The sequence below is a fragment of the Podarcis cretensis genome, assembly GCF_951804945.1.
Source record: "Podarcis cretensis genome assembly, chromosome: 13".
Classification (NCBI taxonomy): Eukaryota; Metazoa; Chordata; class Lepidosauria; order Squamata; family Lacertidae; genus Podarcis; species Podarcis cretensis.
In genome coordinates this window covers 18,147,501-18,173,091 of record NC_137182.1, presented here as the reverse complement: position 1 = coordinate 18,173,091, position 25,591 = coordinate 18,147,501, and the positions used below count along the sequence as shown (strand labels likewise).

The 25,591-nt window shown below is 45.0% G+C and overlaps 3 protein-coding genes and 1 long non-coding RNA gene across 5 annotated transcripts in view; 1 reads left to right on the top strand and 3 right to left on the bottom strand.

The window, feature by feature from the left end:
• Window positions 1–169: 169 nt before the first annotated feature.
• Window positions 170–14,884, bottom strand: LOC307200688 (vomeronasal type-2 receptor 26-like). 2 transcript variants are annotated; one of them, XM_079949462.1, is made up of 7 exons: window positions 14,802–14,884; window positions 14,407–14,486; window positions 8,418–8,700; window positions 4,434–5,297; window positions 3,184–3,411; window positions 1,800–1,926; window positions 170–1,075 (listed from the first exon to the last, which is right to left on the bottom strand). In XM_079949462.1, the coding sequence occupies exons 2-7, from the start codon at window positions 14,436–14,438 to the stop codon at window positions 177–179; spliced, it is 2,433 nt and encodes an 810-aa protein (XP_079805588.1). In that variant the 5' UTR covers window positions 14,439–14,486; window positions 14,802–14,884; the 3' UTR covers window positions 170–176. The 2 variants fall into 2 exon arrangements, with proteins under 2 accessions (XP_079805588.1, XP_079805587.1); XM_079949461.1 differs by lacking the exon at window positions 14,802–14,884 and having other exon boundaries at window positions 14,407–14,511.
• LOC307200761 (vomeronasal type-2 receptor 26-like) overlaps window positions 14,718–25,591 on the bottom strand; it is a gene marked incomplete at its 3' end in the record, with an annotated part of 27,146 nt that continues 16,272 nt past the window's right edge. The window contains exons 2-5 of the mRNA XM_079949657.1: window positions 20,030–21,114; window positions 18,130–18,412; window positions 16,297–17,160; window positions 14,718–15,029 (exon numbers count right to left, since the gene is read on the bottom strand). Coding sequence (XP_079805783.1) covers window positions 14,718–15,029; window positions 16,297–17,160; window positions 18,130–18,412; window positions 20,030–20,265 — 1,695 coding nt within the window. The 5' untranslated portion in view covers window positions 20,266–21,114. The remainder of the gene's footprint in view (window positions 15,030–16,296; window positions 17,161–18,129; window positions 18,413–20,029; window positions 21,115–25,591) is intronic.
• The window catches only part of LOC307201183, an 18,195-nt gene continuing 9,220 nt past the window's right edge, over window positions 16,617–25,591 (top strand). The window contains exon 1 of the long non-coding RNA XR_013832622.1: window positions 16,617–16,692. This is a non-coding gene — a long non-coding RNA (uncharacterized lncRNA). The remainder of the gene's footprint in view (window positions 16,693–25,591) is intronic.
• The window catches only part of LOC307200595 (uncharacterized protein), a 188,433-nt gene continuing 180,265 nt past the window's right edge, over window positions 17,424–25,591 (bottom strand). Inside the window, exon 32 of the transcript XR_013832401.1 lies at window positions 17,424–17,496. The gene's annotated coding sequence lies outside the window, so the exon portion shown is untranslated. The remainder of the gene's footprint in view (window positions 17,497–25,591) is intronic.

Below are 25,591 nucleotides of genomic sequence, written 5' to 3'. Positions count from 1 at the left end.
TCCAAAACAAAAACTATATCCAAAAGAGTTTCTTGATTCAGATGTAACAAAGGACACATAGCCAAATGTTTAAATATAGATTTCCAAAGGATACCTGCCATAAAATGCAAGGTAGTTATATGATGCAGGTGCCCATATTTTCATAGAACAAAAAACAGAGAGGATATGCTCATTTGCTATTTCCTCTTTATTAAGCACCCCTTGCTGTTCAGTTCAGGCCTTAACACAATGATGTAGCATTTGGGGGAAAAGATGGAACCCAATAAGCCAGCACTGGAGGCTAAGATGGAGAAGATCTCCACAGCCACCATGTATTTCCCCTTGGTGCTCAGGTAGACTGGAACAAAGGAGACCCAAACACTACAAAACAGGAACATGCTGAAGGTGATGAATTTGGCCTCATTGAAGCTCTCAGGCAGTTTCCTGGCAAAAAAGGCCACAACAAAGCTGATAATGGCCAACAAGCCCATGTAGCCCAAGACACAGTAAAACAGGGCAACTGACCCTTCATTGCAGCCTAGAATAATTTCCCTCATCGCAGAGTGCATGTCAGAATCAGGGAATGGGGGAGAGGTTCCCAACCACACAGAACAAATGCCTGCTTGGATAAGGGAACAAGAAATCACAATGGAGCTTGCCAGTCTTTTCCCCACCCACTTCCTCATTCGGGATCCTGGTTTGGTGGCCACAAAGGCCAGAACCACCGTGATCGTTTTGGCCAGCACACAAGAAACAGTCACTGTGAAAACAAGGCCAAAAGCCATTTGTCGGAGCAGGCAGCTCACTCTTTCTGGAGGGCTGAGGAAGATCAATGGGCAGAGGAAGCAGAGCAGGAGGAAAGTGAGGAGAGTGTAGGTGAGGTCCCGATTGTTTGCTCTGACAATGGGTGTGTCCCGATGTTTAATGAAGATGGCAAGGACCCCCACTGTGAGGAGAGAGAGAGAAAGAGCCAACAATGCTAAGTTCATCCCCAGAGGCTCTTTAAAAGACAGGAAGCTGATGGTCTTTGGAATGCATTGTGATTGATTCCTGTGTGGATAGTGGTCCTTTGGGCATGCAACACAGTCAACCATGTCTGGAAAGAAAGTAATGTATTATTATTTCAGATGTGTTGGAGAGTGACTACTAAGCTGCTAGTATGGTACTCTTAAGGTTAAATTAGAAATATCACAGATATCTCCTTTTTTCACATTACAAGAAATGACTAAACACCGGAAAGAACCTTTCGACGGGAAGAACTTAAGTAATGCGTAACAAACATTTTCCTTTTAGGACAGTGTCCATTATGGGGGCTGTATAAAGAGGGATGGAGGAGAAATTTGATTTTGTTGCTATTTGAATGGGAAAGTTATCTAAATTGCACTTCCTGAACCAACACATGAACCAAAGTACAGTACAGTGGTACCTCGGGTTACATACACTTCAGGTTACATACACTTCAGGTTACAGACTCTGCTAACCCCAAAATAGTACCTTGGGTTAAGAACTTTGCTTCAGGATGAGAACAGAAATCGTGCTCCGGCGGTGCGGCAGCAGCAGAAGGCCCCATTAGCTAAAGTGGTGCTTCAGGTTCAGAACAGTTTCAGGTTAAGTACGGACTCTGGAACGAATTAAGTACTTAGCCTGAGGTACCACTGTATAGTTACCCTGCAAAATGTGTAATTCTCTAAAAATTTGTGATATATTTTCCAAACAAACAATAAATACAAAAATGTACCTAATACTAATTATTTAATTAATTTTCTCCATAACTTCTAATATGACTTATGTTAGAAAAGTATTTATCTCGTGTCTCTTACCCTTCTGGGACGAAATCTTGCCTTGAGGACATGGAGCACAATCATAGCAGCAGAATGGCTCCCCCTCCTTCTTTTTCTTGCTGGAACCAGGAGGGCAATTTGAGTTACACACAGAAAGGGGTGGAAACTGCCCATTTAAAGAAACACATAAACAGTTTAGCACACAGAAATTAGCAGCACTTTTGGCTTCCTATTCCTTCCAGCTAGAAGCAGGAAGACACTAAGTTACTTATTCTGCTCTTCATGATTTTAAAAAATAATGCCAAAACTGACTCTCTATGAGCCCCCTTTTGGAATTCAGAAGGAATGCATGAGGGCTCAAGGTGGGAAGTGGATTGGGGGCTCATCCTCACCAGCCCTGCCCCCATTATCTCCATACATAATGTAATACATGCTCCACCCCCAATTCTCCAGTCATAGGACATGTAAAAACTCATGGTTCTTGGAGAGGACTGAGGTGCAGTGCCAAGGATGATCTACAAGTGTAAGAGTGGTCTTGTGTTCATTCATGTTCAGCTTGTGGGTTACCAGCAGGCATCTGGTTGGCCATACATAGGTAAAGGGACCCCTGACCATTAGGTCCAGTTGTGACTTACTCTGGGGTTGTGGCGCTCATCTCGCTTTATTGGCCGAGGGAGCCGGCGTACAGTTTCCAGGTCATGTGGCTGGCATGACTAAGCCACTTCTGGCGAACCAGAGCAGCCCATGGAAACGCCGGAGCGGTACCTATTTATCCACTTTGACGTGCTTTCGAACTGCTAGGTTTGCAGGAGCAGGGACTAAGCAACAGGAGCTCACCCCTTTGCAGGAATTCGAACCGCCGACCTTCTGATCGGCAAGTCCTAGGCTCTGTGGTTTAACCCACAGCGCCACCCGAGTCCCCTGGCCATACATAGTTCAATACAATAACCACCTGAGAGAATAGGAATGTTTTTACATGGTACCTAAAGATATGTAGAGAAGGTGCCAAGCGAGTCTCCCTGGGGGACAGCTGATTTTATTTATTCCTTTGCCCTTATTTATTGTTTTGAGTTTTCCACAATCTAAGAAGCCCCTTTCCTCATTCTATGGTTGGTGACACAGGGCAGCTACCCACACCTTATTCTTGACAAAAGGCTCATGTAAAAACCCTGGGATAGAGAAAGCCACAGCCCAACAGCCATGTTTATGCCATATCCAGATGCTGGCCAAGGCTGGCCACTGGTGTTATGTTGGACAAGATGAGCCATTGGCTGACCCCACAAGTTCATCTTACTTTCTTAGGTATTGCAAAGGGAAATGTTTTGAATCAGGCTGAAAGCCAGGGATGAGCTGAACTGATGATCTCTAAATGCAACAACGCTCTGTTTTCCTGTATCTCATGGATGTAGGAGTTATGTCCCACCTGGTGAAAGCTTCTGTGCCACACCATTCTGTTGTCATCAATGGAAATTTGCTGGCCTGGGATGTCTTCCACATCCACCCTTCCAACCTTGACCCTCATGAAGGAGTTATTTGGAAAAGTGACCATGTTGGTAATATCAAAGCCAGCTTCTACTTCCTTGTTCTCACCAAAAGATACAGTTTCTCTAGCAGAGTTGTTAAAGGAGACACTGCTAAGGAAGGGATGGAGCTGCATTGAAAGAAAAAATAGTAACCATGAAGTAATGTAAATGTCTTTCCTTACTGGCACTCAGGATGTCTCCAGACTGTCAGTACACATAGATACTGCTATGCAAAAGTAAGTAAATGGTTAGTAAGCGGAGAATTTGCCTAGTGCGCTGACGATTTCTATTGTTTCCTATGGAGAAAATCTCAATGCTTTCCGGAACAAAAAGAAATGAGGAAAAAAATCCATGGCTTTTAGGACACACTGCTTGGATATCTGCCGCTGTTGCAAGAGGGCAACCAGCCTCATATACTCAGCATGAAGGGGTTAATACCATGGAGTAAGCTGTCCTGCCAGGCTCCCTCACTTTGGGAAGAAATGGGCAACAAATCCTGTTTTCTACTCAGCCTAAGTGTGAATTCTCTGCTTCCTCCAGTCACATGGATTTAATCTGCCTCTCTTGTTTCAGACAAGAATGGAATATGAGACTAGTGTTTTCTATACCAATTGTTTAGGAACTATTACCATTTTGTAATCAAGTTATGTTTTACTGCCTGTGCAGATTTTTTCTGACTGCTATGTGGAAAAGCACATGAATGTTACCTTTGAAGAATTTTGTAAGTAAACTATATTATAACCTTCAGTGGGATTCACTGGAAAGAGCACATCTGAAAGTTTCGCAGCCTATATTTCTGTGCTTTGATCGGTGCATGTTTTCTCATGTTAAATCTCTATGGTTTCCTTACCCAAAACTTGTTGCTGCTTGTGAAGGAGCAGAACAGTGTGAGATTGGATCACCCTGCACTAACAATTTCTCTGCAAAGACAGCTGCTCACGAAAACACAGCGCCCTGCAGGATTGGATCCTCCTGCTTAACAACTGTAAGCGGGACGCTCTGATCCTACACTGTGCTACTCCTTCATGAGTAACTTCTCTGCAAACAAAGGGAGAATCTGATCCTACACAAAGTGCTCAAACATTTTTAGAATGCTGATTTACACATCATTGCCCATGTCAAATAAAATATATCTCATGAAAGGAATTACCTGCCAAGGCTGGAATTTCTGAAGCTCCTGCATCCCTCCTTCCACCGCTGCCCTGTACTTGGTCCTGGACAAGAACATGGCATGTAGAGCATGTGCTGTGGCATAGACAGCATTATAGAGACTATAGCTGTGGCCAGTCATGCTCATCTCAAAGCCAGATGAAGGGAGATCTTCCAGTTTCTCCTCTCCAGTGCAGGTTCCACTGGCCTGCTCCTCTGTATTGGAGTTTGGAAATAAACAGAGAAATGCTTGTTCCCAAAACTGCTTGACAAAGCCATTTCCATTTGCCTCAAAAGGATTTTGGACCTCAAGAAAGGCTTTGAATCCTTGCACCATATTTGAATGAACCGCAAAGGAGAGGGAACCATGGAAGACTTGCATATCCCAGGTCATTTGATAGGTCAGTGCTGTGAAATCCACCTGTGCTGTCAGTATCCACACCTTGCCCACAGATGTCTTGGTCACATTTTCCAATTCACCGAGTGTTACCATTTCTTTCAAGTCAGTCATAGAGATTGTTTCTCCATAGAAAACAACAACTTTGGCTTTACTTTCCATCATAGCTTGATAAATTTGGATTGAGTAGGACTGCAGATCATAATACTCTGCCAAATATGTGATTTTTGGGGTTTTCTTTGAGAAGGCCAAGCAAATGCCTTTCTGGGAGAGCAGAGGTTTCAGGGTCTCAATAAATCTCTCTCCACTGTCATTATCCACAGCGAGCAGCCCAACCCACGTCCAACCAAAGTGCAGCAGTAACTCAATGATCCCAGTGTATTGATGGGCTTCATTGGGCACCATCTTGTAGAAGGAGGTAGATTGGCTTTGACCAGCAACCTCTGGGGCAAAAGAGCCATAAGTGAGCTAAAAGGAAATAAAGGGGCACAATCCATAAATTGATTGGGCATGCGTTTCCTGACTAATTATAAGGTGAGTTGAGACAGTTGCCCCAGGAAAGAAGGCACTGGAAAACTGGGAGGGTGGCAGATCTTTTCTGCATGGAGTGCTTGTCAGCCTCTGCCTCCTTGCATACCCTCTTTCCCTCTCCTCTCCCCACCCCATTTTTCCTTCTCCAGATCCTTCTCTTTGTTTCCGTGCGGTCCTGCTTTCCTCTCCCACCTACCCCATTTCCCTTTCCAGTTTGTTCTCCTTGTTTTCCTGCACCTCTACTTTCCTGCACCCTAGCTTCACCACAGCATTTCACCTTCTCATTTCATGGTGTCTTAATTTCCCTTCCCTACCTTTGTCAAACCCCTAACCCACAGAGTCCCGCTCAAGGGCCACAATGTGTGGGGCAGTTTCAAAGAATCCTAGAATTGTAGAGTTGGAAGGGAACAAAAGGGTCATCTAGTTCAGTGTTTCCCAACCTTGTGCCTCCAGCTGTTTTTGAACTACAACTCCCATCATCCCTGACTAGCAAGACCAGTGGCAAGGGATGATGGGAATTGTAGTCCAAAAACAGCAGGAGGCACAAGGTTGGGAAACACTGATCTAGTTGAACCCACAGAAATGCAGGAGGTGGTTGAACAACGCGGCATCAAGCAAATGTTATGCCACACTATAGGGGCCAACGCCTTGGGCCTGAGGTCCCTTGGACTCCCCAATAAAACATTTGAGGGGGCTGCCCTCCCCTCCCACAGGTGATGGGCATTACCATTCAAATGGTGTGTGCGCACTGTGTCATTTTGCAGGAGGGGTCTTGCCTGCCCCCCCCCATATTTTTTCAAGTTGGCATCACTTGGGGGGGGGGGGTTGCTCACAAAACCTCCAGATCACCTTTAACTGCATAACCTGAATTTGCTGGTATGTGACTGAATCTTATTCAAACATAGTAACAGCCTGGAAGCATCCTGAGATGAATTTTAGCTCAGGCACTTAGTGCATAGTGCTGTCTCTCCCTCCCACCCACCTACTATGACTGCTACCCCCTCCTGCTACTGCTACTGCTGTGAATTAAAGCATCCCACAGCTAAATGCCTCAGATGAACACAGGAAGTTGCCTACTGCTGTGTCAGACCATTGATCCATCTAGCTCGCCACAGATTATGTGGAGTGGTAGGCGACCTAATCAAAGATGCCACGGCCTGAGCCTAGGACCTTCTACATTCACTGCAGGTGCTCTACTAATCCTTCCAGTAGTGTGATGACTTGCCAGAATAAACAGGAGCAGAAGCTCACCACAAGATTCTGGATTGCAATCTGGGTTTCCTTCTAATATTTTCAGGTATGCACCCCAATTTGCAATGGGTTGCAGAAAGGTTCCACCAGACATTCTGCTGCCACTGAATCTTACTTCAATGCAACAAATAGGATCACATCATCCACTGCACTTGAGACACCAGACTAACTAGAGGAGTCAGGGGAGGCATGTAGCATACATTGCTCAGACACCCAGCAGAGAGAAAAGGCTTAAGAAAGGGGATGAGGAATGCCTACCTACAGCAAACATGTTTAAATGTTGCTGAAGGGTCAATACTATATGACAGGTGAAGGCACGTTTTATCACATGTGGTGGAACTGTAAAATAATCAAGAAAAAAATGTTTAAGACAACCTTTGTTAAAAGACCAGAAGCATTTTTGTTAGGCATTACAGGCCAAGACTTGCCAAAAGAGTGGAAGAAATTATTTATGTGTGCTACAGCAGTGGCTAGGATGCTACTAGTCCAAAGATGGAAAGATGACAAGATACCAATGGAAGAAGAATGGCAACAAAAACTGATGGAATATGCTGAAATGGTGAAGCTAACTGGGAAACTAAGAGACAAGGAGAACAGACACTTTAAAAAGGACTGGGAACCATTTATGTTGTATTTACAGAAACATTGTAAAGAAGTGGACTCACTAGCAGGGTTTGAGTAAACACAACTAGGAAAACAAGCATAAAAATGAAGACGTAATAATGGGAAAATAGCAAAGTGTAAGATGTACCGTATTTTTCGCCCTATAGGATGCACCGGCCCATAGGACGCACCTAATTTTTTTGGGGGGGGGGGAAATAAAGGGGAAAAATTATTTTCTCCCCAGGCACGGGGCTGGGGCGGGGGAAGCCCGAGCTTCCCCCGACCCCAACCCCCAGAACATGCAGCTCTCCGCAAGCGTGGGAGCCCAGCACCGGGCTCCCACGGCTTGCGGAGAGCTGCGCGAAGCTAAGCCTGGGTGTGCTGCGCCTCCGCACTGTTCCCTGAGCTTGCGGGGCTGGCAGCAGGGAGAAGCACGCGTCTCCCCACCGCCAGCCTCCAAACCACATCGGGAGACAGGGGGATGGATGGCGCGCTGCGCCTCCCCGCTGTCCCTTGAGCTTCCGGGGCTGCTGGCGGCAGGGAGAAGCACGCTTCTCCCCGTCAGCCTCCAAACCAGGTCGGGGGACAGCGGAATGGTGGTGTTCCGCCTCCCTGCTGTCCCCCGAGCTTGTGGGGCTGGCGGTGGGGCTCTCCTGAAGCCTGGAGAGCGAGAGGGGTCGGTGCGAAAGCCTGCATTCGCCCCATAGGACCCACACACATTTCCCCTTAGTTTTTGGAGGGGGAAAAGTGTGTCCTATAGGGCGAAAAATATGGTAACTGGAAAAAACATGGTACCAAACGATTAGAATATAACAATATTTAATTAAAAGATTACAAAATCAAGGTAGAAGAAGACAGGCAGGATAAGGAAATATTTAAAGAACCAGAAGAAGAAATTGAGGGAAGTCATGGGAGAAGAGTAGGGGAGATGGGAATCCATATGTTCCTTTTTGTAGCATTGATTATTGTGTTGAATATAAAATTGTAAAACTTATTAAAAATTATATATGAGGGGGAAAAATACTATCTGACAGCTTTATGCTAAACATATTATTTAATTGTGTGAGGCACACTGGAAACACTTTTTGTGGAGGGCAGGATCACTCTCCTTTGTCAGTCACAACTATTTTTTACTATACAAAACCTTTCTGGATAGAAAAGATCATGGTGAATGAGTGAGAAGTCTCCAGTGGGAGATCTTACCTGGGGGATCTTGTAGATGCTCAAGATGTTTGCCATTAGGAGGGAGGTTTCAAAGTCAAGTCCTCCAATAACTGCCATCTGAAGTTTCTGAGTGTCACACTTGTAGTTGGGTACAAGTGTGGATGGGAGGTTCAGAGTAGCCGCGTAGGTCATCCTTTCATTGAAGTAACTGTCATAGATGTGGAATCCCAATGTAATATTAGGTAAGATCTTGGGGTTCTCATTGATCTCCTTGATAGCAAACACCAAGGCCAGGATATGCTGGTAGTTCTTTGGCAACACACTGCACAGAGAATTTTGTGCTGTATCATTGTATGCAATTGTATCAAATGTGTGCTATACATTTTTTAAGGGCCACATGATGATTCTTCGGCATGTCAGTGCAAATTGTGCCCTAATATTAAATGTTAAAAGAATGCATTGCATTCCACTTGTATAACACTTTCACTAATACATGCATTTTGGGGTCATTTTACCCCAGGATACGCATTTTTGTATACATTGTTTGGCTGGAGAAGTACACTAAAATTTGGAGAAGGGTGAATTTCAAATGATGGCTCTCTTTTGATTTCAACATCTTTTTAGAGCATGAGAAATCTGGTAGGTTCACATTTAAATGTGAACTGATTTGAATCCCCCCCCCTCTAATAAGGAAATACAGTGGTACCTCGGGTTATGTACGCTTCAGGTTACATACGCTTCAGGTTACAGACTCCGCTAAACCAGAAATAGTACCTCAGGTTAAGAACTTTGCATCCGGATGAGAACAGAAATCGTGCTCCGGCGACGCAGAAGCAGCAGGAGGCCCCATTAGCTAAAGTGGTGCTTCAGGTTAAGAACAGTTTCAGGTTAAGGATGGACCTCCCGAACGAATTAAGTACTTAACCTGAGGTACCACTGTACATATATTTACTTAGGGGTCCTACATGTACCTGAACGAGATTCAAGTGATGCTGTTGCTGACACCATCCTCTGACCAGATTCCCTAAACCTTCACTCCTGCCCAATTCACTCACAGATTGATTAAACAACTGCTAGATACAAATTGCCACTTAGCCCTCCAATTGTATTTCTGGCTGGTTGGACAGTTGAATTGATTTAAGAAATCTGCTTCCTCACCTGAAATTTCCACCAGCTCATTTGTTCTGATGCTCACCTCAAAATATTATCAACACACTGAGGATAAATAGCCTTATCTGTTTACTTTCACTTCAGCTTTCTCTGGTCTTTGCCACATATTCCTTCTCACAACTGACAGTTAACTGCCATTTCTTCACTGATCAGAACCTTCATTTGCCAATTGGAGTGAATGTAACTGAACCAGGCCCTGCCTATAAATATTAGATGCAATTGTCTCTTTCCCCCCTTCTTCTCTTCCCCTCTCACCAAGAAGCCATCACCAAATAGCCCTACACCACATTAAGAGCACAAGGCCTCAAACTTTGACAGTCACACCCGGACATCAACAGAGGCCATGCAGAAAGCATACTTAGGGACAGAGGCGTAGGAAGGTCAGGTGGTACCTGGTGCAGAAAATTTCTTGTCACCACCCTCCCACACATTGATATTTTTTTAAAAAAAATGGCCTGCAAAAATAGTTTTATGTTATTTCATATTTTCTTACAAAAGAATGTGGATTATGGGCCTCTGATAACAAGTAGGCAACTGTGGACAGGTACTTCAATCTACAGGATGGATTGTGTTTTGGCTCCACTGAATTGAAATTTCAGCCTTCACAACATATGAAAATGGGCAAGGAAACAGTTATTTACGTGGAGGAGGGTCAAGATATTAACTGATATGCATGAAATTTCAGATATAGCTATATAATTCCTAGTGTAGTGAGATAAGACCTTTGGAGCAGGCTTTTATTTTAAAAAAAGTTTTTTATGAACCATCCTAGTAGGGCAGTTATTGTTCCTTTTTGACACCCCTGCTCCATGATGGAACCCAGGGCAGACCGCCCCCCTGCCCCCCTTCCTACACCCCTGCTTAGGGTTGCTGCCTAAGAAAGCATAGATTTAGGGTCTCCCTCTCCCTCTTTCCAAGCCAACTCTTCAGCTTTGTGACAATTTCCCCACCCACCCCCCACCTCTCCCTGGAAGTAAATCCCAGTGAAATCAGTGGAAATTGCTTCTGAGTAAGCCTGGTCAGAGCTGGGGGATGTTTTTGTGACATCTGATTACGTGTCATATGAAGTCTTTACAAGGTATTAAGAAGTTGACTGGTAGTTAGCCTTTCTCTGAAGTCTTCTTTGTCAGAAGCAGTAAGGAGGTGAGAAGCAAGTCCGCCAAGAATAAGATCACCAGGTTGGTAGTATTCATGTGGAATTCTGGACCGGTCATGGATGGTGCAACTTGTATGTTTGCACACCATATGTGGCAGATGAAAGAGAAGGGGCACAATAAACAGCAACATACTGAGGCAAATATTCTTCCTCATCACACACCCTCAGTGCCATCTAGAACCACGCTCAGTACAATATTCACAATATTCTGCCTGACAGGAACCACACCAATTCACAGATTAAAATCCTTTGTTGCAACCTGACAAAGAGAAAAGCAGAAATCCTTCCTCTTCCTCTGCCCTCTCCCTTACCTAGATTGGCAGCAAGGGGTTTTTATACCTATATTTAGTCTTTGGCTGGCATTCTCTGGAAATCTATTGAGACATTATCCAAGGGATAATGACAAGAGTAGTAATTACAGATGAGATAATAACTAGGGCTCTTCACATCAGGTCCATCAAACAGATGGCACAAAAACCTGCTCGTAATGTTCCGTTCTGTCCATCTTTGGGCCAACAAAAATACATGTTGTATTAACCAATGAGAAAGAACATAAGAGTGGGTCTGTTATTAATGCTGACCAGTGGAATAATTTATCAGACCTCCTAAAATTTCCCACTCAAACATCTGTTCATTAATTTACTGAGAATCCTACCAAGACAGGCAAAAGAATGGTGAAAGGGACTGAGTTTCGCAGGTGGTTTGTGTTGGTGACAAAGAAGAATAGGTATTAAACGAGAATTCTCTGAAGGCCAGGATCCAGGTTTGGGGCAAGTAAATACTCTGTGATGAGAGAATCCCAGCAGAGATTTTAAAACACAAAATATCCATTAAAGTAAACATGGAAGTATAGGCTTTTAAATCTTTAAAACAAGACCTTGTTAGTTCCAAAACCTCCCTCCCTTTGTTTATCACTAGTTTTGACTCCAAATTCTACCCTTAAATCTAAAGAATAAATTTCCCTCCTGTTCACAGCAACTAGACTAGTTATTGCCCAAGGGAGGAAACCTCTAATATACCAATAGAGCCTTGGGTTAATAACATCTGGAGCACTGCCATATCAGAATGCCTCACATACCATAGGTGACTAATCAAAGGCATCTCCAAATAAGATACCTTTGACACGATCTGGGACTCAGCCACAATGGTGAAGAAAAAGTGTTTTATATGCATTATAACACTGTGACACCAGATGGTGCTGTGGAGTTCCATCTTTCGCCAACATGATTTGCCATTACAGTCGTACCTTGGTTTTCAAATGCTTTGGGAGTCGAGCGTTTTGGCTTGCGAATGATTGAAAACCAGAAGTGATTGTTCTGGTTTTTGAATGTTCTTTGATGTGACTTCCGTAGCTTCTGATTGGCTGCAGAAGTTTCCTGCAGCCAACTGGAAGCTGTGCCTTGGTTTCTGAACCTTTTGGAAGTCGAAAGGACTTCTGGAATGGACTCTGTTCAGCTTCCAAGGTACCACTGTATAAAGTTTACAACACGTTTTCCTGAAGTGCTTTTTTGCTTTGTCTAGATCCAGCCCTGGTTTCCCTTTTTTCTTTTTTTATTGAACAGGATATTTTAATGCCATCACCATTAACAGAGGTGAATTACAATAATCATGCCAGTGTTCTTATCTGTTTACAATTTATCTGTAAATATTCAATGAAGCATTTCCATTCTTTTCTAAAAAAGTTTGTTATCTTGATTTCTTATTTTTCTGATAAGTTTTGCCATTTCTGCATGTTCCATAAGTTTTTGAATCCATTCTTCCTTTGCTGGGAATTCTCCTTCTTTCCATTTTTGGGTGAGTAACATTCTTGCCGCTGTAATCCCATACATGAATAAGTTCTGTCCCTATAATTCCCAAAAGAAAAGCTTCTGGGTTTTTTTTTGGTTTTTTTTTACAAATGTTATTTTAAACATCCTTTTCAATTCTTTATATATCATTTCCCAGCAAGACCCCCCCACATATGTTAAAAAGTACTTTCTCTTTACATTTCCAACACTTATTTGATTTAGATTGATTTAGATTTATACATTTTTGCCAATCTACTCAATGTTAGATACCATAAATATATCGTTTTCATATAATTTTCACTTAGACCGTAACATGCTATAAATTTTATAGCCATATTCCACAATCGTTCCCATGCTTCAATATCTATATTATGGTCAATATCTATTGCCCAATGTATCATTGAGGGTTTTACTTGTTCATACTTTGTTTCGAAGTCGAATAATATCTTATACATTTCAGACAGCACATTGCCGGGGTGTCAAAGTTACTTAAAGGCCCTCTGGGTCACTATAATGTCTCCCACTGCTTTAAATGGGTAGTGAGAATAAACAAAAGATGCACTAACTCTTGAGGAAGCCTAAAACATTCGCAATTGATTAAGCATGGGTCTGAATGCCTGCAGCTTCCTTAGCTAGCAAAAAACAGTTGAAATATCTCTGCCAGCTTCTTAGTTTTTCAAATGCACCATAAGGTCAAAAAAGCATTGGGAATTCCTGTGTCAGAGAGACCACAGAGGATTTTTAAAGGAATTGCACATAGGAATTATAACAGATAAGATACAACATAGTTATACGATGTAGAAAAAGAGAGATTAATTTGCCCAAATTCTGATAGAACAAATGAACAGAGATGATAGGTTATTTTGTTATTTCTTCTTTATTAACTTCTCCTTGCTGTTCAGATCAGGCCTCAACACAATGATGTAGCATTTGGGAGCAAAGATGGAACCAAGTAAGCCAGCACTGGAGGCCAAGATGGAGAAGATCTCCACAGCTACCATGTATTTCCCCTTGGTGCTCAGGTACACTGGAACAAAGGAGATCCAAACACTACAAAACAAGAACATGCTGAAGGTGATGAATTTGGCCTCATTGAAGCACTCAGGCAGTTTCCTGGCAAAAAAGGCCACAACAAAGCTGACAATGGCCAAAAAGCCCATGTAGCCCAGGAGACAGTAAAACAGGGCAACTGACCCTTCGTTGCAGCCTAGAATAATTTCCCTCATCACAGAGTGCATGTCAGAATCAGGGAATGGGGGAGAGGTTCCCAACCACACACTGCAAATGCCCACTTGGATAAGGGAACAAGAAAACACAATGATGCTTGCCAGTCTTTTCCCCACCCACTTCCTCATTCGGGATCCTGGTTTGGTGGCCACAAAGGCCAGAACCACCGTGATAGTTTTGGCCAGCACACAAGAAACGGTCACTGTGAAAACAAGGCCAAAAGCCATTTGTTGGAGCAGGCAGCTCACTCTTTCTGGAGGGCTGAGGAAGATGAATGGGCAGAGGAAGCAGAGCAGGAGGAAAGTGAGGAGAGTGTAGGTGAGGTCCCGATTGTTTGCTCTGACAATGGGTGTGTCCTGATGTTTAATGAAGATGGCAAGGACTAATATTGTGAGGAGAAAGAGAGAAAGAGCCAACAATGCTAAGCTCATTCCCAGAGGCTCTTTAAAAGACAGGAAGCTGATGGTCTTTGGAATGCATTGTGATTGGTCTCTGTGTGGATAGTGATCTTCGGGGCACCCAACACAGTCATCCATGTCTGGAGAGAAAATAATATATTCAGATTTCAAATGTTCTGGATAGCAACTACAAATGCTACCGGTGTGGAACTCTTAAGGTTAAAACAGAAATATCACAGATGTCTCCTTCATACATTTGAAAAGTACCATCTATATATTGTGTCTCCTACCTTTCTGGGATGAAATCTTGCCTTGAGGACATGGAGCACAATCATAGCAGCAGAATGGCTCCCCCTCTTTCTTTTCCTTCCTGGAACCAGGAGGGCAATTTGAGTTACATAGCGAAATGGGTGAAACCTGCCCATATAAATAAACACATAAACATTTTAGCACACAGAAATTAGTAGTATTTTCCCCAACCCCCAAGTAGAAATAGGAAGACACTAAAATACTTATTCCAAATTCAGAGCCAAACTACTCATTTTTCTATTCATGCTTTAAAAAAAGTGTGCTCAACCTGACCATCTGGCGAACAAATATCTCAAATGGAGCGCGATCTGTTGGAATGTAATGTTAAAGATATTCTCTTTTCCTTTCTCTCATGGATGTAGGAATTATGCCTCACCTGGTGAAAGCTGTGGTGCCACACCATTCTGTTGTCATCAATGGAAATCAGCTGGGCTGGGACAGCCTCCTCACCCAGTCTTCCAACCTTGACTCTCCTGAAGGAGTTATTTGGAAAAGTGACTATGTTGGCAATATCAAAGCCAGCTTCTACTTCCCTGCTCTCACTGAAAGATACCGTTTCTCCAGCAGAGTTGTTAAAGGAGACACTCCTAAGGAAGGGATGGAGCTGCATTGGAGGAAATATAGGAACTATGAAGTAATGCATATGTCTCTCCTTACTGACACTCAGGATGCCTCCAACGTTCAGTACTGGCAGGTACTGCTATTCAAACAGAATCCACTCATTGGAATTGGTTCGTAAGGCGAGCATTCCCATAGTTGGCCAAATATTTCCTTTCTTTCCTACAGGGAAAATCCTAATGCATTCCAGACCAGTTCCCACTGCCTGGATATGTCACATCCCATGGAAGAGAATTGTAGGGTAACCAGCCTCATATAAGCATCATGCAGACATCTAATCAACGTATGAAGGGGGTTAATGCCATGGAGTAAGCTGTCCTATCAGGCTTCGTCTATGTCACTTCCCTTCACTTTGGGAGGAAATGGGCAACAAAGCCTTTTGGCTTTGGGGAAACTCAGCCTACATGTGAATATCAACTAAAGCCTTTGTTTTGTGAAAGATTTGGAAAGAAAATAAAAGGCCCTCTTGTGACGCAGTTTTTAATCCGGATCCGCCATTACGAGACTATATTGCAAGATTAATTATCAGAGGAGGAGGCGAGCCATTGCTCTGTTATCATGTTTGTATTCTAAATTCGATGGCAAATCTTCCCTGGAAAGACTGATTTATGGCGCAACTTGTCTGGGAAAATTAATGAGCAGACCCTTAGATTCTATTTCATCGAAACTGAGAAAGATGGTGCCTGCCACCCGAGCAGGACTTTTGGATCAGCGTGTGAAGATTTATTGCAAACAAAAGACTTCCCAGCTTTTTAAAAAAGGGAGAGCCTTACAAAGTTCACACAGAAGCATAATAATGCTTACTTTAACTCGCCTGTGGAAACAACTCAGAGGCTATTAAGAAGAAAAAGGATAACAGCAAGAAGATCAAAAGATGGGACTGGTGAACACTAAAAGCAGCAGAAATATGAGATGACTGGACCCTTACTGAACTCGAAGCATGGGAACGCCCAACAAAAATTTATAATTTGGCAAAATATTTGGACTTTATGATATGTATTGGTATAATTCGGAATAATGAATGTGATATGATTGGATTGTTAAATGGAAAACTTAATAAAAATATTAAAAAAAAACAAAAACAAAGAAGCAGCAGAGTGCAGGATTCACACCTACTGCTTAACAACTGGAGGAGCAACTTATCTCTGTACGTTAAGGATCCTAGTCTACAGTCAGTACTTGAAAATTTTCAGTGTACTCTTCTCCATTTCACTGCCCATGTCAAATAACTTGTATGTTATAATAGGCATTACCTGCCAAGGCTGCAGTTTCTGAAGCTTCTGCATCCCTCCTTTCACTACTGCCCTGTATTTGGTCCCGGGCAAGAACATGGCATGTAGAGCGTGTGCTGTGGCATAAACAGCATTATAGATGCTATAGCTGTGGCTTGTTATGCTCATCTCAAAGCCAGACGAAGGGAGATTTTCCAGCTTCTCCTCGCCAGTGCAGGTTCCACTGGCCTGCTCCTCTGTATTGGCATTTGGAAATAAACAGAGAAATACCTGTGCCCAGAACTGCTTGACAAAGCCATTTCCATTTTCCTCAAAAGGATTTTGTGCCTGAAGAAAGGCTTTGAATCCTTGTACCACATTTGAATGAACTGCAAAGGAGAGGGAACCGTGGAAGACATGCATATCCCAACTCATTTGGTAGTTCAATGTTGTGAAATCCACCTGTGCTGTCAGAATCCACACCTTGCCCACAGATATTTCGTTAATATTTTCCATTTCACCTAGCACTAGCATTGTTCGCAAGCGAATCATGGGCGTTGTTCCTCCATAGAAAACAACAACCTTGGCTTCACTTTCCATAATAACATGATAGATTTGGATGAAGTCAGACTGCACATCATAAAAGTCTGCTAAATATGTGGTTTTCAGGGTTGTCTCTGAGAAGGCCAAGCAAATGCCTTTCTGGGAGAGGAGAGGTTTCAGGGTCTGAATAAATCTCTCTCCACTGTCATCATCCACAGCGAGCAACCCAACCCACGTCCAACCAAAGTGCAGAAGTAACTCAACAATCCCAGTGTACTGATGGGCTTCATTGGGCACCATCCTATAGAAGGAAGTAGAATGGCTTTGACCAGGATCTTCTGGAGCAAAGGAACCATAAGTGAGCTAAAGGGAATAAAGAGGCATAATTCATAAATGCAGAAGAAGGATTGTATGTGTATTAAGGACTGCCTGCCATGGAGGCATGATAAGCCAGTTGCCTCAGGAAGGAGACTCCAGAAAGTTGGGAGGGTGGCCGATTTTGCCTCCATGGAGTGCTGCCCTGTTTTGCTCTCCTTTCTCCTCATCTTCTGTCTCCAGTTCATTCTCCTTGCTTTCCTGTACTGCTGCTTTCCCCCTCCCTAGTTAATGCATGAGGGTGTAAAAGCCATAGAGTAGTAAGCTGCTAATGCCAATCTCGTGTAGGTCATGCCTCCTTCACCTCCGGTGAAAAGAGGGCACCTTTCTGCCAACACATGAGCCAAAGTGCAAAGTCAATCCAGACCATTCTCTGCATGCCTCAGTAGAAGTTCTGTACAGGACCATTTCCAAACATAAAGAGAAAGTCACCTATTGAAAATCCTAGTATTGACCTTTGAAAGCTCTAATTTGTCTGAACCTCATATATCTAGAGGGCCATCTTCTCCCACACCACCCACACTTCTTGGTTTATTGGGTGAGGCCAGGTCACACCGAATACATTCTGCTGCCTGAGATAGAAACCAACTGGTCCTGCCACTGAATCCTCCTTCAATATACCAATAGGACCACATCACTCCCACTGCACTTGGGACACCAGCCTAGTTAGAGGAGTCAGGGGAGGCACTGCTCAGACCTAGAGCAGAGAGAAAAGGCAAGTGTGCCTAAGAAGGGGAGAGAAGGCTGCCCACGTAGAGCAGACATCTTTAAATGCTGCTGATGGCTCCCTACTATCTGTTTTGTGCTACACAGGTTATTTAATTTGCAAAGCTCACAGGAAACACATTTTGTGAAGAGCAGGACCACCCTCCTTTTTCAGCCACAACTCTACAAAACGTTTTTTTGATAGAAAAGATTATGGTGATTGAGTGTGAAGAGTCCAAGGCAGTATCTTACCTGGGGAATCTTGTAGATGCCCAAGATGTTTGCCATTTGGAGGGAGGTATCAAAGTCCAGTCCCCCAATAACTGCCACCAGGTGTTTCTGGGTGTCGCACTTGTAGTTGGGTATAAATGTGGAGGGAAGGTTCAGAGCAGCCCGATAGGTCATCCTTTCATTGAAGTAACTGTCATAGATGTGGAATCCTAAGGTGATATTTGGTAAGATCTTGGGGTTCTCATTGATCTCCTTGACAGCAAATATCAAGGCCAGAATATGCTGGTAGTTCTTTGGCACAACACTGCAATGAGAATTTCATGCTATATATTTGAAATATATGCTATGCAATTTTTTTTAAAAAAAGGGGGGGAGGCTTGACCATTCTTCAGCATTTTAGTTGAAATTGTGTCCTATTATATATGCAAAGGAGTTTCCCCTGAGGGAATACATTGTATCCCACTTTTATACTTGTAGCTCACTTTTATTAAAACAGTGGTACCTCAGGTTAGAGACACTTCAGGTTACAAACGCTTCAGTTTACAGACTCCACTAATCCAGAAATATTACCTCAGGTTAAGTACTTTGCTTCAGGATGAGAACAGAAATCGTGTGCCAACATTTCTATGCATTTTGATGGATACTTTACATCCGTACTTGCATTTTTGTATACATGACTTGGCCAGAAGATTGCACTGCAAAATCTGGAGAAGTATAAATTTCAAATGATGGCTCTCTTTTGGTTTAGATAACTTTTTAGAGCAAGCAAATTTTGGCAGGTTCATGTTCAAATGTGAACTGATTTGTAAGAACTTGGCAGCTTCCTACCTTGAAATAGACACCAGCTCATCTGTTCTGATCTTCAACACAAAATATGGTTAACACACTGGGGATAAGTAGTTTAATATTTAAACCTCAGCTGTCCACTTTCACAGCTTTCTTTGGTTTTTCCCTCACCCCCCCCTCCTTACTTCTCCCAACTGACAGTTAACTGCCATTTCTTGGCTGATCAGAACCTTCAGCCAATTAGTCTGTTGTTGCCCAGGCCAATTGGAATGAATGGACCTGATCTAGCCTATGTCTATATATGAAATTCCCCCCCTTCCCCTGTCACAAGTCCTTTGTCATCGAACAAGCCTGCACCATAGTTACACTACAAGGCTACAGACATTGACAGTCACACAGAGACATCAACAGAAGCCATAAAATATTTTGAAACCATGAAGATGATTAATTATACTAATAATAATAATAATAATAATAATAATAATAAAACCCCCTTCATCCGAAGATTTAACATGATAAAAATAGAGTGTACGGGCTGCCCTTTGGGCTTAGAGATATACAAATTGTTTATTTACAGATACTGATCTGATCCCACAAAAAAAGGTGTATTGAAATGCAGAGAGGCAGGTAGCCAGGCTTAATGGAGTTATTCTCACCATATTCAAACTTGTGACACATTTTAAACTGGGAGGGTCATGTAAGACTAGCCTGACTTGGATGAGAACAACTGAATGAGAATTTCACCTCAAAGGAGAGGTGAGCTTTTAAGACCCTTCACCCCAAACTTTCAGAGATGAAGTTCAAAATTCAGAACAGAGAAGGGATTTCCTTCTTAAACTAGATAAGTTTAAGTTGTTGCTCCTCTTGTGAAACTCTTCTTGGAAGAAATTTGGTGGGATGTGGGGAGGAGAGAACACATGAATGAAAGACTCTCTCATCTCACTGACGACACACTCAGATCTCCATTTCCCTCCCTCCAAGCCAACTCAAAAGCTCTGAAATGGTCCCCCCTCTCCGACACCTCTGCCTGGAAGGAAATCCCTCTAAAATCAGTGGAACATGCTTCTCAGTAAGCCTGGTTAGCGCTGGGGAATGTTTCTGTACAACCTGATTACTTGATACATGAAGTATTTACAAGGTATTAAGAAGTTGGTGGGTGGTTAGCCTTTCTGTGAAGTCTACTTTGTCAAAATTGGTAAAGAGGTGAGAAGCAAGTCCGCCAACAATAAGATCACCAGCTTGGTAGTATTCATGAGGAATTCTGGACAGATCACGGATGGTGCAACGTGTATGTTTGCACACCATATGAGGCAGATGAAAGAGAATGGGCACAACAAACAGCAACATACTGAGGCAAATATTCTTTCTCATCCGGCACCCTCATTTCCAGCTGGAAAATGAACCTCAGCTTCAGAACCACGCTCAGTACAATATTCTGCCTTGACAGGAACAGCACTTCCCTACAAATTCACAGATTAAAATCCTATTTTACGCCTCAAATAAGAGAGATTCGGAAATCCTCCCTCTTCCTCTTCCCTCTCCCTTGCTTAGAATGGCAGGAAGGTGTTTTATGCCCATGTTTAGACTCTGGCTGGTATTGTCTGGAAATCTATGGAGACATTATTCAAGAGAGACTTAGTCATGACGAGATTGATAATTACAGCTGTGATGATAACTAGGTCTCTCTACATCAAAAACAACAAAATGAAAAAACACCAGCACATGCTTGTGTTATTTCATCAAAAGTGGTTTCTGTCTATTTATGGGACAACAAAAGAGCATGCTAAAATAACTACAAGGAGGAAGAAAAGAACAGAACAGTGGTCCAGTCTGCTATCAGTGCTGAAAAGCTTTATCTGAACAGTGGAAATGATCAGTCTGACCTCTAAAAATTCCCCCTGAACATCTGTTCATTAATTTATTGACAATTCTACTAAGACTGAAAAATTGTGAAAGAGATTGAGTTATGGCCGATGATTTGTGTAGGTAGCAAGGAAAATTAAGTATAAACAGGGAGAATTTCCTGGATGCCAAGATCCAGGTTTGGGGCAAGTACTCTTTGGTGAGAGAACCCTAGCAGAGATTTCAAATCACAAAATTCAGCAAAGTAAAGTGTGAAAATATGGGTTGTTAGATCTCAAAAAAATATACCCTCATGAGTTCCAAAACTTCCCTCTCCCCTTACCATTGAAAAGGACCACACATCTGGTCAGTGAAAAACTGGTTTACATACAAATTCTTCAAAGGTCAGTGTAATGGTATTGTGTGGTTACTCGTGCGTAAACTGCCTCCACTTCGATTAGGTGGTTTGCTCAAACATGTTCAGGGTTAGAGCTCGCCCTCCGTGACCTGTTAGTCACTTGCAGAATCTGCCAGTGGGCGTTTCTTGAATCTCTTCCAGCATAAAAGCTGCTTGACCCCAAGTCTCCGCCTATGTTCCCTGCGCGGAACGCGTCTGCGCAAGTAAGGGGATGGCAAGGGCGTGCCAGCGCTCTCTCCGCTGGTTTCGGTTGAAGGGTCTTGGAGCCCTGACACCGATTCCTCCAGCTCCTCTCTATTGGTGTCACACTGAATTCCTTCCCCCAGACTGGTTCCCTCTCCGGCATCGCTCTGGAGCCCTGCCTCCGCTTCTCGCTCTGATGTCAGTTCCCTGACATCCACCTCCCCCCCAGGACCCCCTCCACCCCCGGCCTGACCCGGTGACGTGACCTTGTCCCCACCTTCAGCCGACGATGCAGGGAACCCTCGAAAGGAGCTGTCGTCATCGTCCGAGGACTCAAACCCCGCTTCCCACCCGCCCCGGTTTCTGACGGGAGGGGCTTCCCAATCTGATTCCTCCTCTCCTGACGACTCCCCTCCTTCCTCTGGCGACTCTGGAAAACCCACAAAATCCTCCTCCTCATCATCGGTGGTGGCAAATTGCTCCTCCCAGAATCTCCCCAGAGGTTTGGGCTTCCTCGGATACCTGTTGTGGAACTCTTCCACTAGATACCCACCATCTATTTCCCCTTCTGGAACCCACGTGTTTTCTGACTCGGGCTCCCCCTCCCACGCTACTAGATATTCCACCTGCCGCCCCCGCCACCGCGAATCCAGGATCTCCATTATCTGCTGGTGGTGTTCCTTCTCTTCCAGTGGTGGGTGTCTGAGCCCTTCTCCTCCTACCTCCCGGACTCTCCACTCCCCTCGGTATGGCGAGAGCAGTGACCTATGAAATACCGGGTGGATTTTCATGTTGTCTGGCAACTTGAGCCTGAATGCCACCGGGTTGACTTGGTGTATCACCTCGAAAGGCCCCAGCCGCTTCGGCCGGAGTTTCTTACACCCACCCTTGAAGGGCAATCCTTGAGTGGATAACCACACCCGGTCCCCCACCCTAATGGTCTCCCCTTCCCGGCGACGTTTATCCGCTTGCCTCTTGTACTCTTCCTTGGCCCTTTCCAGATTCATCTTAAGCTGCTGGTGCAGTGCTTCCATTTCTTCCATGAACTGCTCTGCGGCGGGCACGCTCCACTCTTCCTCCCCCCTCCCGGGAAAGGCCCTGGGGTGACACCCATAATTAGCCAAGAATGGGCTCATCCCCGTGGACACATGCTCCGCATTGTTATACGCAAACTCGGCCAGTGCTAGCTTATCTACCCAGTCGTTCTGCCTCTCGTTGACGTAACAGCGGAGATATTGCTGCAATATGCTGTTCGCCCTCTCTGCCTGCCCGTTAGTTTCCGGGTGCCTCGCCGTCGAGAATCCCACCTCCACCTGCAATAAGCTCATAAGCTTCCTCCAGAACCTCGAGGTAAATTGTTTCCCTCGATCAGAGATAACCCTTGAAGGAGCTCCATGCAACCTGAAGATGTGAGTAACAAACAGTTGTGCAGTTTCCTCGGCTGTCACCGCATGAGAGCATGATATAAAATGGCACATCTTGGTTAGCAGATCTACTACTACCATGACTGCTGTCTTACCTCTGGATTTGGGCAAATCTGTCATGAAATCTATTGATACCACCTCCCAGGGTCTCCCCGGCGTGGGCAAGGGTTCTAGTAACCCTGCCGGGGCTGCCCGCTCCCCCTTGGCTCTTTGGCAGCGGTCACACCCTCGTACATACTCTCGTACATCTTCCCTCACCTTCGGCCACCAAAACTCCCTAGTGACCAGTAACATGGTCTTGTGTTGCCCAAAGTGTCCCGCTGTGGGGTTGTCGTGAAGTTGTCGGAGCACCCTTTCCCGTAAGGCCCCCCCAGGGCACATACATTGCTCCCTTGTAATACAATAACCCTTCCCTTACCTCGAAGTCCCCCCGGTCTCTCCCATTTTCCCTTAGTTCCCTGATTCTGGTTTGGGCAAATTCATCCTGGCGAATCAACTCGGTTAGTTCTCGTTTCCCAACCAACGCCCCCCCACAAACCCATCGTTCCTCAGGGAACACATGTCGAGCGTCCGGTGGTCTTCCTCCTTCCGTGTACTCTGGTTTCCGTGAAAGCGCGTCTGCTCTCACGTTCTCTTGCCCTGGCACGTACTTGATCTCAAAGAAGAACTTGGAGAACTCCTGTGCCCACCGAATCTGTCGCTGGTTGAGCACTCGCGCTGTCCTCCAGTATTCCAAGTTCTTGTGGTCAGTGCAAACCTGGATCTTGTGCTGAGCCCCTATCAGGAGATGTCTCCACTGGCGAAACGCGGCATAAATAGCTAACAGTTCACGATCGTACACCGTGTAGTTCTGTTCCGATTCGTTCAGCTTCCTTGAGTAGAAGGCGCACGGCCTCCATGTGTCTTGGGCCGGTCCCGGCTGGAGCAACACCGCTCCTATTGCTCTGTCCGACGCGTCGGTCTCTAGCCTCATCGGTTTCTCCAGATCCACATGCAGGAGCTGTTCCTCCGAGGCGAACACCTGCTTTAGCCCCTCGAAGGCACGTTGGGCCCCTTCCGTCCAGACGAACTTCTTTTTGCTACTGAGACAATCCGTGATGGGTGCGGTTAAGTGGGCGAAGTTCTTGATGAACTTCCGGTAGAAGTTGCTGAACCCTAGGAACCTCTGCACATCCTTCCGGGTTTTGGGAGCCTTCCATTCCAGCACTGCCTGCACCTTGCCGGGGTCCATGGCTAGACCTCTGTCTGACAACCTGTATCCCAGAAATTCCACTTCCTTGGCGTGAAACTGGCACTTTTCCAGCTTGACCCACAGTTGGTGCTCTCGTAGCCTTTTCAGCACTTCCCTGACGTCCTGGACATGCTGTTTTTCATTGTCCGAATAGATCAGTACGTCGTCCAGAAATGCTACGCAGTTCTTGTACAGCAGGGGACCCAGCACATGGTGCATGAAGCTTTGAAAACAGGCAGAGCCTGACTGTAATCCAAATGGCATAACCAAATATTCAAAGGCCCCCAGGGGGGTGAACATGGTGGTTTTCCATTCGTCCCCCTCTCTCATTCGAATCAGATTGTAGGCCCCCCTAAGGTCCAGCTTGGTAAAAATCTTACCCTTCCTTACCCTGGTCAGAATATCATCAATTCTGGGCATTGGGAAGGTCACGGGTTCTGATACCAGGTTTAACCTTCGAAAGTCCACGATGAGCCTCAGCTGATCCGTGTGTTTTTTATCCACAAAAAACACAGGGCTGCCCCCCACTGCCTTAGATTCTCTTATAAACCCCCTTTTCAAGTTCTTGTCTATAAAGTCTCGCAACTCCTGCATCTCTCTGTCGGACATGGCATACAGCTTACCCACCGGCAGCTGTGCTCCAGGGAGAAGGTTGATTTGGCAGTCGAAGGGCCTATGTGGCGGCAGCCTGTCCGCTTCCCTCTCGCTGAAGACCTCTTGTAAGTCTGCGTACTGTGGCGGCACCTTCCCTTTCTGCTCCAGCGTGGTTGCTGCTGCTCTGGCCAACCTCACCCTGGGCTTCTCCCCTCCTAGACAGTGTTCCAAACAGTGGGCTGACCCGAAGGTGACCGTGCGTTGGTGCCACGCCACCACTGGATCATGTAGCACTAGCCAGCTCATCCCCAGTATTATTGGGGGTCCCGCCAGTGTGGCCACATGAAAGGCTATGGTTTCTGTGTGCCTGGACACACTCATTCTCATTGGCGGGGTTTGATGTGTCACCTCTCCCCCTAGCAACTCTCTGCCATCTATCGTGGTGACTTGGAGTGGGAAATCCAGTGGCAGCAAGTGGATCTGGTGCTCCAGCGCAAACTCCTTACTAAAAAAATTACAGGAGCTCCCTGAGTCCAACATTGCCTTCACCTTGACTGGGTGCCCATTTGGGAGTTCTAGCGTCACCTCTATCGCTATAGAAACCTTGGGTGGGTCCGGTTGGGGCACTTCAATTAGTTGCTCGCTTGGCTGCTGCGCCCCCCTGTGGGCAGTCAAGCGCTGGCGTTTTCCTGCACCTTGTCTTCTGCCCCCTCCCCCTCATTTCCAGCGGCCCCCACCATCCCTTGCCAAGCCTTTCTTTCTGGGCAGACCCTGGCAAAGTGTCCTGGCCGTTGGCAGAGGAAACATTTCTTGGAGTTTCTCCCAGCCTTTGCTTCCCTTTTGACTATTTGTTGGGCGCTCGGCACCTCGCGTGCGCGCGCCCCATCAATTTCCATTGGCACCACGTCATTGGAAGGCTGCCTTGGCATCTCAGGAATGCGGTAGTCAGGGCAACGCTCCCCTCTCCCTTCCCGCCTTTCCAAAGCGCGCGCTTCCTGGCGAGAG